This window comes from Pipra filicauda, unplaced genomic scaffold (genome assembly GCF_003945595.2).
Source record: "Pipra filicauda isolate LSUMZ 115617 unplaced genomic scaffold, ASM394559v2 scaffold482_size497672_pilon, whole genome shotgun sequence".
In the NCBI taxonomy this organism is placed as follows: domain Eukaryota; kingdom Metazoa; phylum Chordata; class Aves; order Passeriformes; family Pipridae; genus Pipra; species Pipra filicauda.
Window position 1 is genome coordinate 476,010 of NW_024104623.1, and position 21,671 is coordinate 497,680.

Sequence of the window (21,671 nt, forward strand, 5' to 3'; positions counted from 1 at the left end):
AGCCGTGAGCGCGGGGCCGAGTGGGGCTGGTGGGCTGGGAGCCCCCGCACCGCCCCAGCCCGCGGCAAGGACGGCCGTGAGCGCGGCCTCTGTCCTGGTGACCTTCGCCGGAGGCTCCGGGTCACCTCCCCGGGTCACCTCCCCGGGTCACCTCCCCGGGTCAACCGCGCGGCCGGACGCGGCAGCCCCGCAGCCCTCGTGCCCCTCGTGCCGCTGCTGGTTGGCGTCGGACCCCTCCGGGTCCCCTCCCAGGGCCCCCCGTAACCCCTCACACCACGAGCTGCTGCCACAATCCTGCCGCTAATCCCGAGTGGCTTTTCCAGCACCGAGTCAGGGTTATGTGGATAATCCATATGTTTGCAAGGCAGAGGCTTTGGGATATCCACTGTTAATCCAATTGACAGTGGCAGTTTGGTGCCATTGGCACAGCGTCCTGTTCCGGGGGGATGTGGCTGCCCCAGGCTGGGAGCCCCCCGGGCTGGGAGCCCCCGTGGGTGCTGGAGCCCCCGTGGGTGCTGGAGCCCCAGTCCTGTCCCCCAGCCGTGGGACCAGCTGCCCACACCCTGTCAAAGGAGCCCAGCCAGGGAACATCCACGTGTTTATTTGCTTTTCAAACCACAGCAGCTCCAGCCATTTCCCGATGTATTCACAGCCTGGAGACCGCCTCCCCTATACCCCCCAAAACTCGACCCCTCTCCTGGGGCAGAGCTCAGCCCCTGCTGCCCCCTGGGCCCTGTGCCCCTACCCCAGTGCCCCCCTCTCCTCCAGCCCCTGCAGTATTTACAGCCTCTGTGTGCCCAGAGCCTCAGCCCTGGACAGACCCTCCCTTTCAGCACCGGCCCCCCTCGGCCTTCCCCACACAAACCAGTGGCGCAGGATGGGGGTCAGTGTCACAGGACCCCCAGCACCCACAAACCCCCCACAAGCCAGGGCCTGCTGTCCCACAGCAGCCTCCCCCCCGCCCGAGCCCTTGATCCATTGCCCCCCAAAGCCCGTCAGCACCATTTGTGTCCCCCCCACCCCCCGACAGACATCCCCTTCCAGAGCTGGAATAAAATAACCCCTCGGAAATGTCAGCACCAGTGTTAGAGAGAAAGTCAAAGTGCTTGGAGTTGCACAGCCCTGCAGGCTGTGGGGGGGAGCAGAGCCCCCCAGCTGCCTGGCTGGGAGCAGATGTCTCAGCTGGCTCAGGACCGGCGTGGCCGTGCTCTGCCTCGCGCTGCTTGATGCCAAAGCCAACCCTGTCCTGCTGCTCCCTGCAGAGAGGGGCCCCGGCCCCACAGAGCCCCCCGAGCCGGGGCAGGGGGCCCCAGGAAGGTACCGGGGCTCAGTCCTTAAACCTCCGGCCCGCCTGCATCTTCTTGTAGTACAGGTCCACCTCGCTGTCTGCCGCCCCGTCCCGCTCGGCCGGCTTCCTGCGCAGCGTGGACTCGCGGCTGGCCGTGGCCAGCAGCCCCTCGGGGGGCAGGTCCCCCCGCTCCCCGCTGCCCCCCGCAGCCCCCGGGATGGCGGCCAGGCTGCCGTAGCGCGGCTCGTCCTGCTCCATGTCGCTGACAGAAGAACCAGGGGAGACACCGGCGCTCTTGGCTGGGCGGAAGCCACGGAAATCCTTCCCCACCTCACCCAGCTCGTAGGTGTCTGGTCCCTCTGGCCCCTTTGGCCCCGATTTCCACTCCCAGGGCCCATTGCCAGCAGAGAGGTGAACGACAGGGTGGTGGGGGGCGTGGGCATCAATGGTGATGATGCTGGAGCTGTCCCGCTCGGAGGGCGAGCGGTACTGAGAGGAGTCGGAGCTGGTGGAGGACGAGGACGTCTCTGAGTGCTTGGGAGTGACAGAGACGAGGCTCTGCTGCTTGGACATGGCGATGACCTGCATCAGGCGTGGGGGGTTGGCCACCCGCTGCGCTCCCCCCTTTTCCGCCACCATGACCCACTTGGCCCGCACGGCCGCCCCGCTGCCGGCCGGGGCGGCAGCGCCCGCCTGGCTCTCCTCGGGGATGTGCACCAGCTGCGAGGCGCCCGGACGGGGCTGGATGAGCACACGGGGCCCCATGGCCGCCCGCTCAGCCGAGCGTGCCTGCACCGTGGGGTACAGGGAAGGGGGCACCTCCTCGCTGGGCTCCCCCGTGCCCCGGCCCTGGGCCGCCTCCTCTGCCAGCGTCATGCTCCGGCCCTCCAGTGACTTCTGCTTCCACTCGGTGATGAGCTGCTTGGAGCGGGAGGCGTCCACGGGGACGTGGATGGTCATGTGGCGCCGCGCGGGGTCGTCCATGGAGGGCGTGTTGACGCGGGGCAGGGTGTTGCTGAAGGTCACCATGTTCTCCTTGCCCATGGGGCTGCGGGGGGCCAGCAGGTCCACGTCCACGCTGGCCCTCTTCAGGCTGCCCAGCGAATTCTTCTCCCGTGGCACTGGTCGTGCCGCCTCCTCCAGCCGCGCCTGTGGGTTCAGCTCGTCAGTGCTCACCGACTTGTTCTGGTGGTACACGGAGTCGTGGCCCCGCTGCGTCAGCGCCCGCAGCGCGTCCTTGGCTGGTGCCGGCACCGGGACCCGCTCCGTCGGGGCGCGGAAGTTGCCAACAGCATGGAAAGCCTGTGGAAGAGGAAATCACATAATCCTGGAATGGTTTGTGTTGGAAAGGATTTTTAAAGGTTATCTAGTCCAATCCCCCTGCCATGGGCAGGGATGTTTTCCACCAGACCACCTTCCAAGCCACATCCAATCGGGCATTGAAGACTTCCAGGGATGGGGCAGCCACAGCTGCTCTGGAGAGCGTGGGGTCAACAGGGCCCCCGTCAGCCTCCCCCGCCCCCTCCCCGGCCCAGGGGCAGGACCAGCACACACCAGGTACGCGGCGATGCCGGAGCCGATCAGGAAGCCCACGTAGACGTCGGCGGGGTGGCTCCGGTACTGGGTGATCTGGGTCAGGCCGCAGATACCGGCGGCGATGGCAAAGGCAAAGACCAGGATGGGCTTGAGGAGTTTGGTGCTGTCCGAGATGATGGAATTGAAATACATCTGGGGCAGGAACAGGCTGTTAGTGACGGCCCCGGCCCAGCCCTGGCCACACAGACAGTTCTTGGGTGCACGTGGGACTGCAGGTCCCGGCACACACACACCAGTGTGCACACGCGTGTCCACGCACCCACACCCAGCACAGCACACGTGTGTCGGGCAGAGTTTAGCTGTGCCAGTGGGAGAGGGACGCTGTTGCCCATGGCACAGGGTTCATGCTGCCCCAAGCCAGCGTGCGCCAGGCAGCGCCAGGAACTCACCGACACATAGACGGCAGCGAAAGCCGAGAGCGTCGCGTGCTGGGATGGGAAGGTCTTCCTGCAGGGAGAGGGGATGCGGTTGGGGTGGGGCAGAAGCAGGGGGACATGGTTGGCATGGGGCAGGAGGGTTGGCAGCGTGGCATGGGGCTCCCCTGGAACATACCTGGCAGAGAGGATGGCGTGCTTGTCGGTGCCTGAGCAGATGTCCTGGGTGATGTAGGGGTTGGCATCGCAGGGGGTGCCCAGCAGTGTGTAGTTGGGCTTGCAGACGGTCAGGAAGAAGGGCGCGTGGTAGCCAGTGGCCAGCTGGATGACGTCTGTCACCAGGGCCGTGGCACAGAGCCCAAACACATGGACACCTGGGGATGGCAGGAGTGGGACAGCAGGTCACCCCCATCCCACATGGGGCGGGCCAGGGCCCACCCAGCCCTGGGGCACCCACAGGCACTGGGAAGGGTCCAGGGTCTGGGTGGGCCCACGCTCCTCCTATGGCAGCCAGGGTGCCCCCCCATCCCCTCCAGCCCTCAGGTCCTGCCTGGGCTGTGGCACAACGTACCCACAAACCTGACGGTGCGGCGCAGGAAGGAGTTGAAGTTGCAGCCGCCGGCGTTGATGCTGCCCTCGGCACCGGCACGGCCCTTCAGCCGGGACTGCAGGCAGTACACCATGCCCTCCCCGACCATGATCTGGGGAGGAACCAGTGGCTCAGGTGGGACTGGGGGGTCTGGGTTGTTGGCGGAGCCGCCTCGCGGGTGTCGGACACCGCCAGGCACCGGGACCCCCCTCCCGGCTCTGTCCCGACCCTGCAGCCGGACAAGCCCCACGCACCGAGGCGGCGGGCGCGGCGAAGGCCAGGCTGAGCAGCATCAGCAGCGGGATGAGCTCCTCGTTGGTCTCCACGTAGGGCATGGACAGCGCCCGGTCGTGGCACTGGAAGCCCACCTTGGCCGGTTTGAAGAGGTCCGTCAGCTCCAGGAAATAGAGCGTCACGATGGACGAGGCCACGATGGGCAGCTGTGGGGGGGAGAATGTGGGGACGGAGCCACGGCACCACACAGACCCCCACACGCCATGCTGGGGCCCAGGATGGAGCCCCCCCAGAGCCCCCCACCCTGTGCCCACCCACCCCACACTCACCTCCACGAAGTAGAAGCAGGGCAGGAGAGTCATGCTGTCCTTGGGGGCGCGGGCCTTCTCCTTGGGGGGGATCATGGTCCTGGGGCAGGCACGGGGGGCCCACCGGGCTGTGCCTCTGCCCTGTGGGGCTGAAGTGTCACCCTGTGGGGGGGAACAGGCACCCCGGGTCACCCCTGGTCACCCTTGGTCGCTCCGCTGCCCTTGGCAGCCGCTCAGTGGGGGGACACTACCGGGACTGGGGGTGTCCCGCTTCCCCCAGGGGACCCCCAGGACTCCGAGGGGGGGCCCGACCGAGCCAGGGGGTGTGACAACAGGTGGGGCGGAGGCTCGTCTGTCGCGACAGGCGGCCACTACCGGGACAGGCGGCGAGGCTGCTGCGGAGGGCGTGGAGAGGGGGTGTGCCACCCGCAGAGCCGGGCCGGGGATGGGGGTCCCCGGCCCCCCCGGCCCCAACCCCTGAGACCGCACTGAGCCCGGGCTGCGAAATGAGGGGGAGCATAAGGGGGATGGAGCGACGGGGGGGAACGGCGGGGGCGTCATAACGGGGGGGGACAATAATGGGGGATTAATCGGGAATATGACCGGGAGGGCGGGGGGCGCAGTGGGGAACCCCCCCTTCGCAGGGACCGTGCCGCAGCCGCGGGCGGGGGTCGGGGCCGGGGCCGGGGGATGGAAGGAGGTGTCGGGGGAGGGAGGAGCGGCCCTTTGTGCCGGACTGTGCCCCCCACTCACCTCAGAGGCGGCCCCGGGGCGCAGCGGGGCGGGGGGCGCGGTGGCAGCTGGGGGGTCCCCGGGATCCGGGATGCTCCTGCCTCGGCGGAGCGCGGGGAGCGGCAGCTTCCTCCGCCCCCGCGTCCTCCTCCTCCTCCTCCTTCTCCTCCTCCTCCCCCGCCCGCCGCTCCCCGCCCCGCGCCGCCGCCCCCGGCCCCTCCTGGGGCGCCGAGCCCCCATCGAGCCCCCGTCGGGCCAGGGAGGGGCATCTAAGGGGGTCTGGAGGGATCTCGGGAGGTCTGGGGGGGTCGAGGCGAAACAAAGGGCCGGGCGGGGCCGAGGCAGCAGCGGGACCGACCTCGCCGGGCGCCGCTCCGCACCCCGGACCCTGCCCGGGCACCGAGGGGAACCGGGGGGTCCCGGGGCCACCGCCCCCCGGGGCTCCCTCTACTGCCGGGCCCCGATCGACCCTTCCCGCCCTGTGCTGCCTGAGGGGTGCTGACCCCCGACCCGAGGAGTCTCCTGCCCTGCAGAGCCCCCTCCCTCGCCCTGGGGCTGCGGAGACCCGGGAGGTGCCGAAGCGGGAGTCCCGCAGCACGGGGGGGGGGGGTGTGACCGCCACACCGAACCCCCCGGAGCTCTGCCACCCCCCGACACCCACCTGGCTCTGTTGGTGGGGGGCACCTGCCCTGCCCGTGACACCCAGGGGCTTCGGGAGGGACTCGGGTCGAGTCCTGGGCCCGCGGTCACGAGGAGCCCCGGGGACGGTGCCGGGAGTCACCCTCAGCAGGAGCCTTGTGTCTCTAACTTGGACCTGAGGAAGTGGGTGCAGCTCTCTTTGTTCCCCGGGGACTCCTGGCACCTCTCGGGAGGGGGTGGCACCCTGGCCCCGTCTGTCCTTGCCCCCTCCACCTGCAGTGGATCCCGGCCGTGCTCTACCCAGTACCCCTCCCCACACCCCATTCCCTGCACCCCACCCCATCTCCCGTTCCCTGTACCCCACACTCGGCCGCTGCACACCCCCCGCCCACCCGCTCCTGGTCCCATCCAGGCTCTGTGTGGCCCCACAAGCTGCCCTTGTTCCATTTTTGGCCCTAAGTGGGCAGAAATCTCCAGGCGTATTTAACATCTAAATCCCGAATCCCTGGAAGCCGCAATTAAGCCGCTCTCCCTGCAGAAAATCCCCAGGCTGAGCGACGACCACACCACCGCGTGCTCCGACCCCCGCCCGCCATGTGCCACCAGCACGTGGGGACAGGGGGACGCGAAGCTGCCCCCGCAGAGGGACCCCTGAGTCCCTGGGGCCCCCCCGTGCCCGGCCCCCTCCTCACTGGTGAGTCTGTCCGGCTGCTGCCGGGGGGTCCGTCAGCGTGGGGGGCCGGGGGGTCGAGAGTCGGGGGGATGGAGCGTCTGTGCCACCAGACAAAGGGAGCACGGCAGCTCGGAGCTGTAGAGGCTCTGGGAGCAGGAGAAGGGGGGCGGTGAGATCCAGCCCCTTGCCCGGTGTCCCCGGGAGCCCTGCTCGGTCCTGGCTGCACTGGCGGGAGCACGGCCGGACCCAGCTGTGGGTGGCCACGGTGGCCAGTGGCTGTCCAGGCAAAGGGCGAGGGCAGCGTGACCTCGGGCGGGCGGGGATCCCGGCGCAGGCCCCGCGGAGGAGCCTCGGGGTGGGGTGAGGGGCTCCGGGGACGAGCCCGGGCGGGGGCGATGGGCGGCTCCGGAGCTCGGGAACGCGCCGGGACCGGGCGGGATCCGAGGCGGTGGCTCCGCTTAGTGGCACCGGGGAGAAAGGCAGAGGGGACCGGGGCTGCCACCGCCATCCCGGACACCGCCCCTGTCGCTGCCGTCACCCTTCCCACCACCGCAACCCCCACCTGCAGGAACCCCCTCGGGGTTGGGGTGTCCCCCGCGGCCCTGACCCCGCTGTCCTTGTCAGTCCGAGGGCAGACCCAGGCGATGGGTTTGCATCCCTGTGCACCCACTGAGTTGGCACCCAGCACCCGCCAGGGACCCCCCCACGCCTGGCGGGGGTCCTTGCTCCGAGTGGGGGGATGGAATGTGCTGGAGCCTTCATGTGCCACGAGCTGGAACTTTTTAGGCATTGAAAACCCCGGCACAGAAATCCCCGGTGCCGTGTGCCAGGGCCGGCAGCTGGGCCGGGCTGTTTCCTCCTCCCACCCTGTTTATACCGAGAACTCTTGACCCCTTTTATAAGTTGAATATTTCAAAACACTCGGCCCACGCTGCGGAAACCCCCCCGCTCTCCCTCGCCTCCCCTTTCCTGCCCCCCCCGCCATCCCAAACTGGACATAAAAGGGAGCCCCAGCCCCAGCCCCGGGTGAGCAGCGTCCACCCCGGAGCCCCCGCGCACCCCAAAACTCCCACACCCCCCCAGCTGGGCAGAGGCACCACCGGGCTCCTCCACAGCCATGGGGCTGAGTCCTGCTCCCGTCCTTGTTCTTGTGCTGCTGCTGCTGCTCGGGGCCACAGTGAACGGTGAGTGCACCCCCCTGAACCCCGGGATGGGGCCAGGGCAGCAACGTCCCCAGCACGGGGGGGTTCCTGCCCAGCCCCCCAGTTCCTGCCTCCACCTGCAGCCAGGTGCTGCCACAACCCACAGGGTCCAGGAACCCAGCAGGGTACCACGGGAGTGACACTGCCCTGTGCCCCTCACCTGACAGGGCCTCTCTCCCGCAGGGCAGCCTCGGGGACGGATCCTGGGGGGCTACGAGGCCAGGCCCCACCTGAAGCCGTTCATGGCCTCTCTGCAGCTGGACGGGCAGCACGTCTGTGGGGGCTTCCTCGTCGCCGAGCAGTGGGTGCTGAGCGCTGCCCACTGCACCGAGGAGACGTGAGTGGGGGGGTCAGCTCCGTGCCTGGGGGGCTGCTGGACTAGGGCCAAGTCCCACTCTGCAGCCCTGACTCTGGTGTCGGAGCATGGGGCTCTGATCCCATCTGCAGTGAGGGCTGAGCAGGGGCTGCAGGGGCTCCTGGTACCCCTGGGGGGCTCTCTGGTCCCCCAAGCACCCCATTTCCATGGCTTGGTGCAGCAACACCCCCACTCCGTTTGTCCCACACTCTGACTCTCTTCCAGGGGTGACAAACTCTTCCAGGTGCTGCTGGGTGCACACTCGCTCACGGAGCAGGAGCCCCACAAACGCCTGTACCGGGTGCGTGCCCAGTTCCCCCACCCCGGCAGCAACAAGCACAACAACAAGGACGACCTCCTCCTCCTCCAGGTGGGCTTGGGGCCACTGGGACCCTCCTCCCCACTCCTGCAAATCCCGCTGTCCCTTGGGACCCTCCGGGGTCACTGATTGAGGCCAGAGAAAACCCTCAAGGTCATGCTGGGCCTGATTCCCCTGTGCCTTCCTCCCTGTCCCATGGGACTATCCCTTTGAGCTGCATCCAAATGCCTCCATCTTCCTCGTGGCTCCAGCTCTGGTCTCTGGCTGCACCCTGGGGCTCTGGTCAGGAGGCAAAGCCCTGAGCGTGGCCAGGCCTGGGGTGATCCCGGGGTCAGGGCTGGGCTTGCCCTGCCTTGCTGGATCGTGGCACAGCTGCCCCCCTGACCCGCGTCCCCTCTCGCTTGGTGGCAGCTGGAGGAGAAAGCGGAGCTGAACGCGGACGTGCAGGTGCTGCCGTTCCAGCGGGAGGACAGGGACGTGGCGCCCGACACGGTGTGCGAGGTGGCGGGATGGGGCATCACCAGCCACAGCGGGAGGAGGCCCGACAGGCTGCAGCAGGTGGAGCGGCCGGTGATCAGCCGCGACGTCTGCAACCACCGCACGCGCCACGACGGCACCATCACCAACAACATGATGTGCACCGACTCCCGCAGGAGGGACACCTGCAAGGTACTGCCTGCCTCCGTGGGCCCGTGGCTGGACCCTCGGGCTGGGGCTGCCAACCACCCCGGGGGGGCCGGGAGAGGGCAAGGCAGGAGAATTTCCACAGCCTGGGAGAGGCCGGGGCAGCGGGGCAGGAGGGGGTCACGTCCCTGAGGTGAGGGGCTCCGTACCCTGTGCTGGCCACTGCAGGGCAGCTCAAAGGAGCCTGGAGACAGCAATCAGGGATGGGAGATGGGCTGGGGCATCCCAGCAAACCCTTGGCCGTGCTGACGAGCCTTGGTCCTGCAGGGAGACTCTGGTGGCCCCCTGGTCTGTGGAGGGGTGGCCGAGGGACTGGTCACCGCCGGCTCCCGCGTCTGCGGCAACTACAAGAAACCGGCCATCTACACCCGCCTGGCCCCGTACGCGGCCTGGATCGACGGCGTCATGGCCTCCGCCGATGGGGAGGGGGACACTCGCTGAGGGGACCCCGGGGACCTGCTCCACGCCACGGCTTGCTGCTGCCAGCACGGCCAGAGCACCCACGCCGCTGCCCCGCTGCACACCAGGGGCTCCCACCGCCCACCCCGCTCCCGGAGCGTCCCCCCACAGCAGGAGGGGACGGCAAGGAACCAGGGAAGGGGGTCCCTGGGTCCCTACTTGCAAAGCACAGGGCCCGGCTGGGGGAGGATGGGGGGTCACAGTCCCCCACAGGCTTTGCTGAAGGTGCCCGAAACGCTGCCCACGATCGCTGCAATAAAGTGATGATGACTTCTGCAGAGCTGGGAGTCTGTGCAGGAGCCCCCCACTGAGGGGAGCTGTACATGGGGTGGGAGATGTGGAGATTGAGCCCCTGGGGACTGTGTGGCCTCGGGTGGGAGCAGGGGACACATCCTGCGGTGTGGCCATGATAAGGTCCACAGCCGGGACCTCCTGTGGGGTCATTGTGTGAACATTTGGGAAAGCAGAACCTGCCTGTTGCTGATACAGCAGCAGTTGCTCCAGCTCCTACAGAGGGATCTGTGCTGGGACCCAACAGGACTCTCACTGGGTCCCTCTTGTCCCAGGAGCCGAGAAGCAGGGCGAGGCACAGCCCCATCTTCCCACCATAACCCTGGTCCTTGTCTCATGTCCCCCCCCCAGACCTTCATTCTCCAAACTCCCCAGTCCTTGGAGGGAGCGGGGCCAAGGCACAAGGGATGGGAGCGGGGCAGCAGCATGGCCCAGGGCACTGCCAGACCCTTCCAGTCCCATCCTGGGAGCTCCATGGTGGGTGGGACATGAATGTCTGTTCCCCTGCTCCATCCCCCTGCTCCATCCCAGCGCTGTGCTGCTGCTCCCTGGTCCCAAGCAAATATTAAATAACCCCAAACCTGTTCTCTGAGAAAAAGAGACTAACAAAGGGCCTTGGTTGAGTTTTACTTACAGGGGAAAAGAGCCTTAACAAGGTGCAGTTTCCTAATTAGACATTTGATTGTCCTTAATAACCAGCAGAACAGCGAGGGGGAAAGCTCTGTACAGCTCGTCCAGCTCTGTGCAGTGAAACATTCACTGGAGTTTGGGGAATGAGCTCTCTGTCACCAGCTCCAGTTCTCAATAATAATAATGAAAATGCAGTTCCAGAAGGAATGTACAAAAACTGGCTCACTGCTTCCCCTGAAGGGTGTGTGAGGACATGAAATTGGCTGGTTGGGACGCAGGACAGCTGGAGGCTCCAGGCTCTCCTCCCTAAGAGCTGAAGGACCCTGGGGAACAGAGCAGGCCCAAGTCACCCACCTGACCCCCAAAGGGCCGGGGCTCCGCAGGCACAGCCTCCCTGGCCCAGGAGGTTGTGATTTCCCGTCCAGTGCAGCAGCAGCCAGGGGGGCCACGGGAGGGCAAAAGTCCAACAGGATTTTCGGCTGCATCACGAACGCTCCTCCTCCGACCCGCTCAAGTGTCTGGCGTTGCCCGAAGCTGGAGACTTACCCAACCCCAAGGATTTCATGTTTTCTACTCACGTGTCCCTAAGGATGTGGCATTGACCTTGAAAACATCCATTTCCCCTGCCCCTGGCAGCTCTTTTCCTGACAGATGCACTGGGGGCTTTCCCATGGCTCCCTTGCCCTGGCCCTGCACTGGGTGGCCACGTCACACCACAGAAACAAACCACATGTTCTGTACAAAATTATGGGAGTTTTTATTTACAGCAGCAAGAGCCAAAGGGGGGTTCATTCCAGGCAGCAGCACTCGTGTTCCTGCTCTGATCCAACACCGATGGGCATGCAGGCGACAGCTCCTGCCAGAGGGGCAGATCTGCTCAAGGCCCAGGAGTGCCCAGCCCACGTGGCACTTCTCAAGCAGCCAGAAGCACAGGATGGATATGAAGAACCAGGTGTTTGTTCGCCACACTTGGGACCTTGTTTCCCCCCAGCCACCCTGTCATCTCTCTCTGCCCAGAGTGCTCCGCCAGCACAGCCCTGACACACAGCCAGGCTCTCCCCTCCCAGGCCCCAAATGATGGGGAAACCCCTGGCATTGCCTTCCAGCTCTTCCCTGGAAAAGAAGAGCTCCCTCCACTCCGTTTTCCAGCACAGCTCAGCAAGGCAGAGTGGCAGCAGTTTGTTCCAGGAGAGGAGCTGCTGTGCCCTTGTCACGACCCCTCCATGGAGGGAGCCCCACACAGCTCTTGGCCCCCACTGTGCCCCAGGAAGGGCTCAGGAGTAGCTGAGGGGCATCTTCCTCCACAGCCCCCCGCACAGGCAGTTCTTGATCCAGCGCTGCTCCCACTGCTTCACCGCTGTCACCTTGTTGGGCGACTTCAGCATCGTGACGCAGCCGCACCTGGGGGGACACGGGGGGTGCAGCCAGCCCAGGGGGGCCCCAAGAGCCAGGGCTGCTGGGCTGCTGCACGGATCACGCAGGAGTGGGGCCACCCACGGGGGAAACCAGCTCCTGTCATCTGCAGGTGACTCTTGAGAGCACCAAAACCAGCTGAAACCAGCGAGCAACAATCCTGCTGAGGGCCCTCCTGGAGCCGGAGCCTGGCGCGGAACAGCCCCAGCTGCTGTTTACACATGAAACAGTCATCTCACAAAAATGATGTGCTACAGAGGCTTTCTATTAAACCCAGTAATTAAAGCTAATTCAATCACATGACTAGATGGATGTTTTTTCCCTGAGCCATTATCCTGAAATCCAGGCTCTCCCGTGAGGGTGGATGAGGAGGCCAGCACGAAATGCGAGCCTGGGTGGAAAGACAACCCCAAACTGGGAGCAGGGGTGCTGGGTGGTTCCTCCCCCCAGCCCCACTCCAAGCACACAGGTGCTTTAAGGACCAGCCCTGCAGAACTGGGAATCATATAAAGGAGTCACTATAGAGACTCCTCCAGGCCCGATTTTGGCTCCACTGACCAGATTGTTAATTTATGAACTTAAATCTCATCTGTTTGATTTTTAACCCAAGGGCCAGGCCACAGAGAGGCCACTCTCTGATAATGCCCCGAGTTTCCCAGGTTGGGGACATCTTAGCCACAGCCATAACCAGCCTCAGAGAGCTCCTGAAGGGCACCCAGGACTGTGAGTGCTGCCCAAGCCCAGGTGCACAGAGCAGTGACACCTGTGTCACTCACCTGGTGCAGGACTTGCACTCCTCCGTCGGGTACGCGCCCAGGTGCAGCCGCCTCAGGTGGTCAATTTTGGGCTGTCCGGGGGCCCTGGGGAGGGAAAACAGGACTTGCCCAGTGTCACTTTCCACAGGCAGCTCCCAGGACAGGGAGCTGCATTTGGATTCGAGCAGAGAGGATAAACTGCTCTTGGGTCAATCCAGCAAGAGGACAAGTCAAACCCCCAGGTGTCCCAAACCACAGAGCTGCCAAGAGACCGCAACGCCTGCAACACCCCTTCTCACCACAGCACCCACTCGTTCCACATGTCTGTACCTGACAAAGGCATCGAACTGGGAAGAGACAGTGTGGCCAACGAGCCCAGGAGCCTTCCCGAACTGCAGCCGGACCAGCTGCTTGTTCTGCAGCTTGCTGATGATGCCGTCGTTGATGGGCAGCCAGTCGATGTTGGGAATGAGCAGCTGGCTGGGCAGGAGGCAGCACTCGTCGATCAGGGCATCGTCAGGCTCCGTGATGTGATTTTCCTCACGACCTGTATGGAAAATGAAGCAAAGAACCAACGACACTTTTACAATCCTGCTTCAGAGCTCCAGAGAGCTGCGTGCACCCTCCTCCTCCACTGCCAAGACAGCCCGGAAAACAATAACCCTGGCAGCTGCACTTGCCCTTTCCGAAGGCACCAGACCCCCTTGGAGTCACGTCCCACAGTCAGTCCTTGCACGCACCAGCCCCACCGAGGCAGGAATTACTGTTCAGGGAACTGGTCACACTCACAGCACAGCCAGAGCTTGGTCAGGAGCCGGAAGAGCAGGGACATGCTGTCCTGGGTGTCGGAGGTCGCCGTGTACACGGGGAGGCAGCTGGGCTTCAGCAGCCCCCAGATGCGGATCACCACCATCAGCTCCCGGAACATGCCGAGGGACGCGCCGTCGCGCAGGAAGCTGTGCCCGGGGCGCACCGGGGAGCCCTGCCGAGGGACGGCGGCGTGGGGGGGTCACACCCGCCCCAGCCAGCGCTCTGCACCCACACAGCTCCTGTTTCCAGCAGCACTCACCCCACAGCACCCGCCGCCAGGGATGCGGGAGGTCTGCAGAGCTGCATCAGTTCCCTGAGTCCTGTGGGTACCGTGCTGCCGGTCACTGCGTCACCGGCCCCCAGTGGGCACGGGAGGGGCCCTTCCCTAATTCTGCTGATCCTCACACTCCTTCCCAGCACCTCCCACACCCCACAGGGACATGTGGTCCTGGTTAAAACTCCCCAACACTGCCCACGGGTGTTTGCACCCCCTCGGTCTGTTCCTGGGACGCCAGGTCTCACCTGGTTGGGAAGGCTGGCCAGGAGATAGAGCACAAAATCCCCCACCCACTGGATGAGCTGCTGCAGGGACTGCAATGTTGTCATCTCTAGGACAAACTCTTCTGTCTTCAGGTTAATCATCACCTTGTCAATGTCTAGAACAGAAGCGAGACATCACCTGGCTCAGGAAGATGGATCCAAACCTCAAATCCTCCCCAGGGAGGTCACCCTCCTCTTCCTCCTCAAACCTAGGAGTTGCTAAGACACTGTGGCACTTTGTATTGAACGATGGGGAACAATCCAACCCCAAACGCTGGGAAGGCAGTGTGGGATGCCGTGAGCTGTCAGTACCTACATCGGTGATCTTGGAGCAGATCTCGGTGAGCCGGTCCCCGGGGCTCTTGTCCGGGGTGTTGAGGAAGTGGGGGCGCAGCAGCGATTTCAGGGTGCAGCTGATGGCGATGAGGAAGAGCTTGGCGTGGTAGTCACACACACGGGCGATGGTGCTGGAGGAGAGTTTGCACAGCGACGCCTTCATGGCGACGATGCGTGTGGAGAGGACCTGGGCGACGGGGAGATGCAGCAAAATGCACAGGGAAAGGCAGAATTAGCATAAGCTCATTAAAGCTGCTGCTGCTGCTTTATTTTCTGCTCTCAGTTTCTGCCACAGGAGTGACAGGAATAATGAACATTGTGCACGTGAATGCTGCTGTTCCCAGAGTCTGCCAAAAATAGACTTCACCATCTCCCCCGAAGTCTCTCCAGGTAGAGACCCGCTGATGCCAGTGACAGAAAACACTGCTAACGTGGAAGCCCGTCCCAGCTCCAGCACTGCCTGAGCCAGGCACTCAGAGAGCACAGCAGAGCAGGGCCGCCTGTCTCCCCAGGAGTGGCACTGGCTGCTCCCCACTCCCAGTCCCTGAGCCCCCCCGTGCCCACCCTCGAGGTGAGCCCAGAGCTCCTGCCCACCGACCTGCTGCAGGGCCGCGTTCTGGCGCATGTACTCCTCGTGCAGCTTCTCCACCAGGTTCTGGACCATGCTGGGCTGGACATGGAGCAGGATGTCCCACCAGTCGTAGCCGGTCACCATGCAGTACTCCAACAGGAACAGCAAGTGCCGCAGGGACATGTTCATGTCCAGCACGTGGCCCATGGAGGGGGAGATGCGGAGCATGCTCAGCTAAAGGGAGGAGGAAAAGGAACACTGGCATCAGGAATGACCTTGAAAACATCCAACAAAGCTACAGGGCCACTCCTGACACAGCAACAATTCCTGCAGCCATGGGGTACATCCCTTCCCATCTAACATGGATCGCACAGCTGGAATTCCCAGCATTTTCTGAGTGACCCATCATCACCTGGAGAGCCTGGATGAGAACTAACCCAGCCATAAGAGAGCACCAACCTTGCCGTGACTGTCCACGCCGGCCAGGGCCAGCGAGGTCCAGGAGAGCTGCATGGCCTTGAAGTGCACGAGGGGCCCCGCAGTGCGTGGGCGCTTGAGGGACGGCTCGTCCACGGGGCGCTGCGAGGAGGAGCCGTAGAACACGGCCATCATCTGCAGGGACAGCCGGTGCACGATGTGCACGCTGCCATCGTGGAAAGCCAAGGCCAGGCCTGGGGACAGGAGACAACCGAGGCTGAGCCAGCGGCTCTCCCAGCACGGCACAGCCCTCGCCCGAAGCTCTGGCCACCATCGAAGTCCACGTGGCAACGAGGAGCAGTCAAAGGGCTGGGGGCTCCCAGGCCCCACGTCTGCATTTCACAGAGATACACCTCTTCCCATGGAAACACAACGGGATGGCTGGGAAGACATCATGCCTTTGAAAGTTCTGCATGAGCATTCCACAGGCTCTGCTCCCATTTTTACTTCAGGTACAGCTCAGAAGTTTAAGTTTCAGACAAAAGCCATGTATTTAAGACAACAGGAACTCCTTACCCAACCCAGGAAAGAATTTGGTGTCATTTGCCACCTTCAGATCCGTGTTGGTCAGGGAGATGGGCAGCTTTGGCAGTGCCACGGCCGACACCCGGTCCAGGTCATTGGTGGCAGACAGGATCCTCCACTTCAGGATCATGGGCTGCTTGTCTCCCACTGGGGAAAATAGGCAAGTAAGCGAGACATCTGTCCCTAAGAGATCAAATCCCCCGTTTCTGCCCACACTCTCCAACCAAGCAGGATCACAGACCAAGCACTTCATTCCACCAGACCAGTATATTCCCCATATACTTCCCATATGTTTCCCTTGTATTTCCCTATTTTTTTTCCTGAATTATACAAACAACTTGTTTTGCCAAATCTCCCCTCATGGAAGGCTCTGCTGGGGGTGATTAGAGAATCCTTATGCATAACAATCCTTTCTGTTTCACCAAACACACTGCCCTGATTGATTCTGTTCTATCTGAGATCGGGTGGAGCCCAGGCAGCCTGGGCAGGGGGTTATTGCAGCTCTGCTGCCCAACCCTGGTCCTTTGGGAGGCTCTGCTCCCAGCAGGAAGGATGGCTGCAAAATTAACAACCAAACCACTTCCTGGAAACAGCAAGTCGCTGCCTACGATGCAAACAGATGAGTGAAGCATGTGACTGAGAACACCTGAAAATAAATGTGGGATTCCGGATAACCCCATATACGAGATAAGGGATGTGAGAACCTGTCCTGCCTTTCCCCTCAGACCACACTCCTGTTCTTAAGAGCACGTGGCGCAGACACTCACCCACAGGTGAGATCTGCTGGAAGATGTTGTTGACCGGCAGGCCCTCCTTCCGCAGGGACCAGCACTCCACGATGCTGTTGTTTTGGTTGGAAGCACAGAGCAGCACCTGGGGAACAGAGCCCACGCACGGGGGTCACAACGGGGAGGGCACTGCCCCTGCCATTCCCACCCTCTCTTCCCAGGGTCCCGCTCCCACTCAGGTCGTGCCCCGCCAGCAAAAAGCAGAGGATGGAATCAGTGGGAGGTAACGGTGAGGTCCCTGATTCCAGCTGCACCAAAACGTCAAGGGCAGTGCAGGACACGCTGGTCACCTTCAGAGCCCCTGGGGAAGCCAGGGTGGAGCAAACAGCCACCTCCTTGTTCCTCATTGAACTCCCACCTGCCTTAAGAGCAGCTGCTCACCTGCTCCGACATGTCCCGAGCCAGGAACTTGAGGTGAGTGATGGCCGGGTACTTGTCCTTGCGCGCGGGGTCCGTGGTGCAGCGCATGAACAGCGACGGCAGGATCTCGGTGTCGATCTTGCACTTCTCGTTCACCACACTGACACAGACCTTGTAGAACTGCACGGGGGAGGTGCTGCTGCCGTCCGACGTGGCCACCACGATGTTGCCCCCGCCCGTGAAGGCGACGTCGGCCAAGGCCACGCGGCAGCGCAGGCGGCACAGGCTCTCGGTGGCCGTCAGCACCTGCCCGTTGGGCTTGAGGAGGGACACGGTGACCAGCCCACTGATGGTCACGGCGATCCAGCCCTCCATGGGCTTCCCGCCGAACAGCGTCAGCGACGGGGAGAACTTCACCCTGGAAAACTTCTCGCCGAAGTTCGACGCTCCAGACTGTAACAAAGGGCAGCAAAACCGAGGCATTTGCACTCTGTGCCTGTGGAGCTCTCCTCGTGGGAGAGGGGCAGGATCTCTGCAGGACACCACAGGAATTAAAAGTAACAGAAGCAGAGAACTTGTGCTTGGCAGCCTCGGGCTTTGGGAGTCTGCAGTCAGATATGTTTCCGAACAGGGAGCTCATCTCCCTGTTGGTCCTGTGCCCAAACCCCTGGATCAAACCTCAGCACCTCAAACACATTTCCTCTGAATTACCACTGGTCAGGAAAGAACTGCTCTATCTCCATGTCCCAGCCCGGAATTAAGGCACCACAGTAAGAGAAACGCATTTAAAGTGCCAAGAGAAACCCAGGCTCTAAACCCCATTGGAATTCAGCAGGAACCGGGAATCCGACTTTCCTCTTTGGCAAAAAACTCCTCTACCGGACTTGGCCAAGGTCATGAGGGAGCTCAGAGCAGACAGAACACAGGTGGGATCCCAAGTCCTTTGCCAAGACATGAGCCAGTGTTCCAGCCCAGGTTCCCCCCGGAGCTGGGACAAACCTTCTCCACGTGCAGCGCCAGCTTGACACCGTTGTGCAGCCAGGACAGGGCCACCACCGGGTCCCCCTCCACCACGCTGCCCACCGTGCTCTCCCAGCTGTTGGCCAAGTGATCTGTCATGCTCCAGCACTTGATGTGTCCGTCGGCATCCGCCGAGAGCAGCCTGGAGCCTGGGACAGCAGCGCTGTGTGAGAACAGGGGGAACAGCCCAACCCGCCCAGGAATTGCCCTCCATCGCTCTGGGACACAGGGACAGCAAGGAGGGATCCCAGCTCACCCGACTGATCCCACTCCAGACACGTGATGACCTCAGTGTGCCCAGAGTTCACGGAATACACGTCCCAGGGGTGCTCGGTGTCGATGATATGGACCATGTGGGTGAGATCTGCAAGAACACAGACGTGACTCCCTGTCCCTCCTCACCAGCCACTGTTTCTGAGCCCACAGAGCCTCAACTGATGTGGGGAAAGACATTAAATACTTTACATAAATGATTTTGGGCAGGATAACAACTGTGCTGGGAACTCAGTGAGGGGCCAGACACCGACGTGGAGCCGGTCCTGGTTTAGGGGAACAACCAGGGAACAACCACCCATTGGACATTGTCAGAGGTTGAGGGATGGAAGGAAAAGCAGAGCAGCGTTCCCTGCCAGGGCCAGGGCAGAGCCCCGGCCTCCCGGCCCAGAGGATCCTGGACCTGCCGGTGCTCCGGGAGCTCGCAGAGGTCTCCCCGCCCTCCACGGGAACACGGTACCTTTCTCCTCCTCGTTGCGGAGGTCGGTGGTGAAGGCGATGAGGTTGCGGCAGGACCAGGCGCACACGAGGGGGATGGAGGGGCAGTGGTTGCTCTTGGGTTTCTTCTCCCATTCGCACACGTACGCCAGGTCCATCCCGCCGGCCGGGCCCCGGCGGGCACCGGGACGCGGGACGGGCTCGGTCCTGCCTGGGGCGACACACGGCCCGTCACACGGGCACGGCCCGCAGGGACCGACCCGGGCGAGGCCCCGGCGGGCGGGGAGGGTCCAGGGGGACACAGGTCCCGCGGGATCCCGGGGGATCCCCGGTCGGTCCCGGCCCGGCCGATCCCGGTCCCGCCGCAGCCACCGGCGCGCGCCGCCTCCCGCCGCTCCCAGGACCCCGCCCCGCCCCCGCGGGCTGCCCCGCTCCGCGCCTCAGGCACCGCCGCGGACACCCCCGGCCGGGGTCCTCACAGCGGGGCGGCGCCCTCAGAGCGGGGCGGGGCCGGGCAGCCAACTCATGGCTCTAATTTGCATGAACGCCTACCCAGAACCCCCCGGGGCAGCGACAGCGAATAGAACCCGCGTATTTCGGGCATTCTGGAGAAATCGAAGGACAGCGAGGCGTTGAAACATTGGGAAAATCTGAACAGACTTACGAAAACTTTCCTTCCGCAACTCACCCAGTCACCCTGTCCTAATTATTTTTAAATCCTGGACCTTTAAGTTTTGCCGCAGGCATCCCTCGGTTCGTGCTCGCTTCGGCAGCACATATACTAAAATTGGAACGATACAGAGAAGATTAGCATGGCCCCTGCGCAAGGATGACACGCAAATTCGTGAAGCGTTCCATATTTTTCGCACCTGCCCCCACCCCCCTTTTGCGGGCACTGCAAAAGGAGAACCCCCCAAGACGCCCCCCAACCCCGCCCGGCCCCCCGGCCCCATGCAAGACACTGAGCCGCAGCGGGGGAGCACCGTGTTTATTGTTCCTGAACGCACCCATGCCCAGTCACTCCAGCAGAGCAGGCACCAGGGGCTCCCCGGGAGTCCCCGCAGTTAAGGGCAGGCAGTGTCAGAGCAACCTGCAAAGACCCCCAGGGCACACCCTTCGAGCAGCTTGCAAGCACGTGTCGGGACACAGGGGACACAGAGAGCCCCCCCAAAACTGCCCCACCTGCCCCCATGGCAGCTGTGGGCAAGCAGGGAGAGCCCCGAGGGGGGCTGCAACCCCCAGCGCACACACACGCACGCACACACGTAAATATACACACACGTGATAAAAAACACAGGCTATATTACACTTAAAAAAGCCCCGTGGTGCAGGCAGGGCACAGGGAGCCCCCCTGGACACCTCCCCGGGCTGTGGGCGCCGGAACGCGGCAGCCCCCGGGCTCTTCCGCCGGCTCAGCGATGGCTCAGCACCCGCCGGGAGCTGTTTCACCGCAGAAAAATCTGGACCAAAATCACCCCACGAGCGTCAGCGCCAGAGGGGGTTGGCCCCGCCTGATTATTTTTAAAAACACCTGGGTTATAAATAGACACACAAACAGTTCCAGGAGGGCAGCGCGGGGAGCGGGGCGGGCGAGAGGCACCTGCTCCGCACCCACAGCGGTACCGGGCAGGGCTGCCCTGCCCACACCAGCCCCGGGGGCACAGCCACGAGTCCCCGGCTCTGCTCCTCCTGCAGCAGGGAAGGGCCAAGGGTCCCCGGGGCTGGGGGAGGCCAGAGCGGACGAAGGAGGGGCAGGGTGGCCCTCGGGGCATCAGCTCAGCTGCCCCAGGTAGTCTGAGAGCAGCAGCTCGGGGGGCAGGAACACGCGGTGTTTGTTGCTCACTTTCATCTGACGTTTCCCTTCGATGTCCGAACCTGGGGGGTGGGAGGGAGCAGTCAGCACACCCCTGTCCCCCAGACACGGCATTGCCAGCCCAGCCACCTCCCTCCACTCCTCCCCCTGCCGCTCATGGCCTCCCCTGTGCTCTGTGCCCCCCCAGCCTCAGCCGCCTCCACGTGTCCCTGCCAGCACCGTGGGCTCACTCCCCATCATCAGTGCTCTCACGCTGTTTTCCACAAGCAGCTCTGCAGGGATGGAGCCTGGTGTCTGTCTCCTCCCCTACCTTGGCAACAAAACCTCTTGGGAGGCCCAGGGCAGGCTGCTCTCTAGGAGGAGGCAGCAGCCACAGGAGAGAGAGCCCTGCAAGCAGCCTCTCACTTTGGGCCACCCAAATCCCCCCGCAGAGCAGGGCCTGGCCACCCCCTCAGGTGCTCCCAGCACTGGTGGCCACAGCCAGGGCTGCCCAGGGAGCTCCGGGCAGCGGGGGTGGAGCACGGGGTTATCTGTGAGCCCCAGCCCGAGGTGGGGCCGGGAGGAAAAGGCTGAGCTGGAGAGGAGAGATAGTGATGGAGGAAAGGGGAAAACAAAAACAAAATCAAAACCAAAAACAAGCAGACACAAGACTTACTGGCAGAGACGAGATCCATGTACTGGCAGAGCGCGTGGAGCAGGAGCCGCTCGAAGCTGGGGGAAATTGGGATGGGATTAGAGCTAACACGCCTTTGAACAGTGTCCCACACGCTGCCCTGCCCTCAATCCTCCCAGGGACCCACGGAGCAGATGGGGAGCACAAAGTGCCACGAGCTCCTGCACGGGAATCCCTGAGGGCATCCCTCCCCCAGGGCTCCATGGGGACCAGGCCAGGTGGGGTGTCCCCAGATGGAGACCTGAGCCTGGCTGAGGGGAGACCAAGGAGTGTCATCTGCTCCCAGAGCCCCTCAGCAGACTGGGCAGCCCCGGGACACAGTGAACCCCAGAGCTCAGGACCCCGAGCTGAGGAAATACCTGTTGTCCATCAGCGCTGTGTAGACCGAGTGGGGAGTGACAGAGAAGAAGGCCAGCAGCTCCTCCTCCAGCCCTTCCAGCGTCCCCTGTAAGGAGAGGCAGGGGCTCAGCGAGGAGGGGCCTCCAACTCCCCAGGAGCTACTGCCA

The 21,671-nt window shown here is 63.6% G+C and overlaps 4 protein-coding genes and 1 non-coding gene across 6 annotated transcripts; 2 read left to right on the plus strand and 3 right to left on the minus strand.

Annotated features, from left to right (window-relative positions):
• Window positions 1–1,028: 1,028 nt before the first annotated feature.
• On the minus strand, window positions 1,029–5,200 carry PLPPR3 (phospholipid phosphatase related 3). The gene is made up of 8 exons (XM_027713165.2): window positions 5,143–5,200; window positions 4,411–4,551; window positions 4,102–4,287; window positions 3,830–3,959; window positions 3,437–3,632; window positions 3,274–3,331; window positions 2,843–3,016; window positions 1,029–2,590 (listed from the first exon to the last, which is right to left on the minus strand). Exons 2-8 carry the CDS (start codon window positions 4,483–4,485, stop codon window positions 1,328–1,330), a joined length of 2,082 nt encoding a protein of 693 aa, XP_027568966.2. The 5' UTR covers window positions 4,486–4,551; window positions 5,143–5,200; the 3' UTR covers window positions 1,029–1,327.
• A 315-nt stretch (window positions 5,201–5,515) lies between these two features.
• On the plus strand, window positions 5,516–9,732 carry LOC113983733 (complement factor D-like). 2 transcript variants are annotated; one of them, XM_039386401.1, is made up of 6 exons: window positions 5,516–6,454; window positions 7,517–7,617; window positions 7,819–7,972; window positions 8,216–8,360; window positions 8,721–8,978; window positions 9,261–9,732. In XM_039386401.1, the coding sequence occupies exons 2-6, from the start codon at window positions 7,551–7,553 to the stop codon at window positions 9,432–9,434; spliced, it is 798 nt and encodes a 265-aa protein (XP_039242335.1). In that variant the 5' UTR covers window positions 5,516–6,454; window positions 7,517–7,550; the 3' UTR covers window positions 9,435–9,732. The 2 variants fall into 2 exon arrangements, with proteins under 2 accessions (XP_039242335.1, XP_027568970.1); XM_027713169.2 differs by lacking the exon at window positions 5,516–6,454 and having other exon boundaries at window positions 7,279–7,617.
• A 1,374-nt stretch (window positions 9,733–11,106) lies between these two features.
• Window positions 11,107–19,056, minus strand: MED16 (mediator complex subunit 16). Its single transcript, XM_027713164.2, has 14 exons — window positions 18,702–19,056; window positions 18,225–18,332; window positions 17,948–18,117; window positions 16,970–17,401; window positions 16,568–16,673; window positions 15,792–15,947; window positions 15,258–15,469; window positions 14,826–15,032; window positions 14,204–14,414; window positions 13,874–14,007; window positions 13,331–13,523; window positions 12,872–13,088; window positions 12,563–12,646; window positions 11,107–11,774 (listed from the first exon to the last, which is right to left on the minus strand). The coding sequence occupies exons 1-14, from the start codon at window positions 18,835–18,837 to the stop codon at window positions 11,648–11,650; spliced, it is 2,493 nt and encodes an 830-aa protein (XP_027568965.1). The 5' UTR covers window positions 18,838–19,056; the 3' UTR covers window positions 11,107–11,647.
• Window positions 19,057–19,436: 380 nt separating this feature from the next.
• On the plus strand, window positions 19,437–19,543 carry LOC113983734. The gene has a single exon (XR_003539198.1). It is a non-coding gene; the product is annotated as a U6 spliceosomal RNA (small nuclear RNA).
• Window positions 19,544–19,652: 109 nt separating this feature from the next.
• Window positions 19,653–21,655, minus strand: LOC113983722 (the record flags this gene model as incomplete). Its single annotated transcript, XM_039386429.1, is given in 5 exon segments — window positions 19,653–20,221; window positions 20,223–20,258; window positions 20,335–20,368; window positions 20,412–20,554; window positions 21,525–21,655. Coding segments are annotated over 5 exon segments (441 nt in total), but the record flags the coding sequence as incomplete, so codon positions are not given.
• Between the last annotated feature and the right edge of the window lie 16 nt (window positions 21,656–21,671).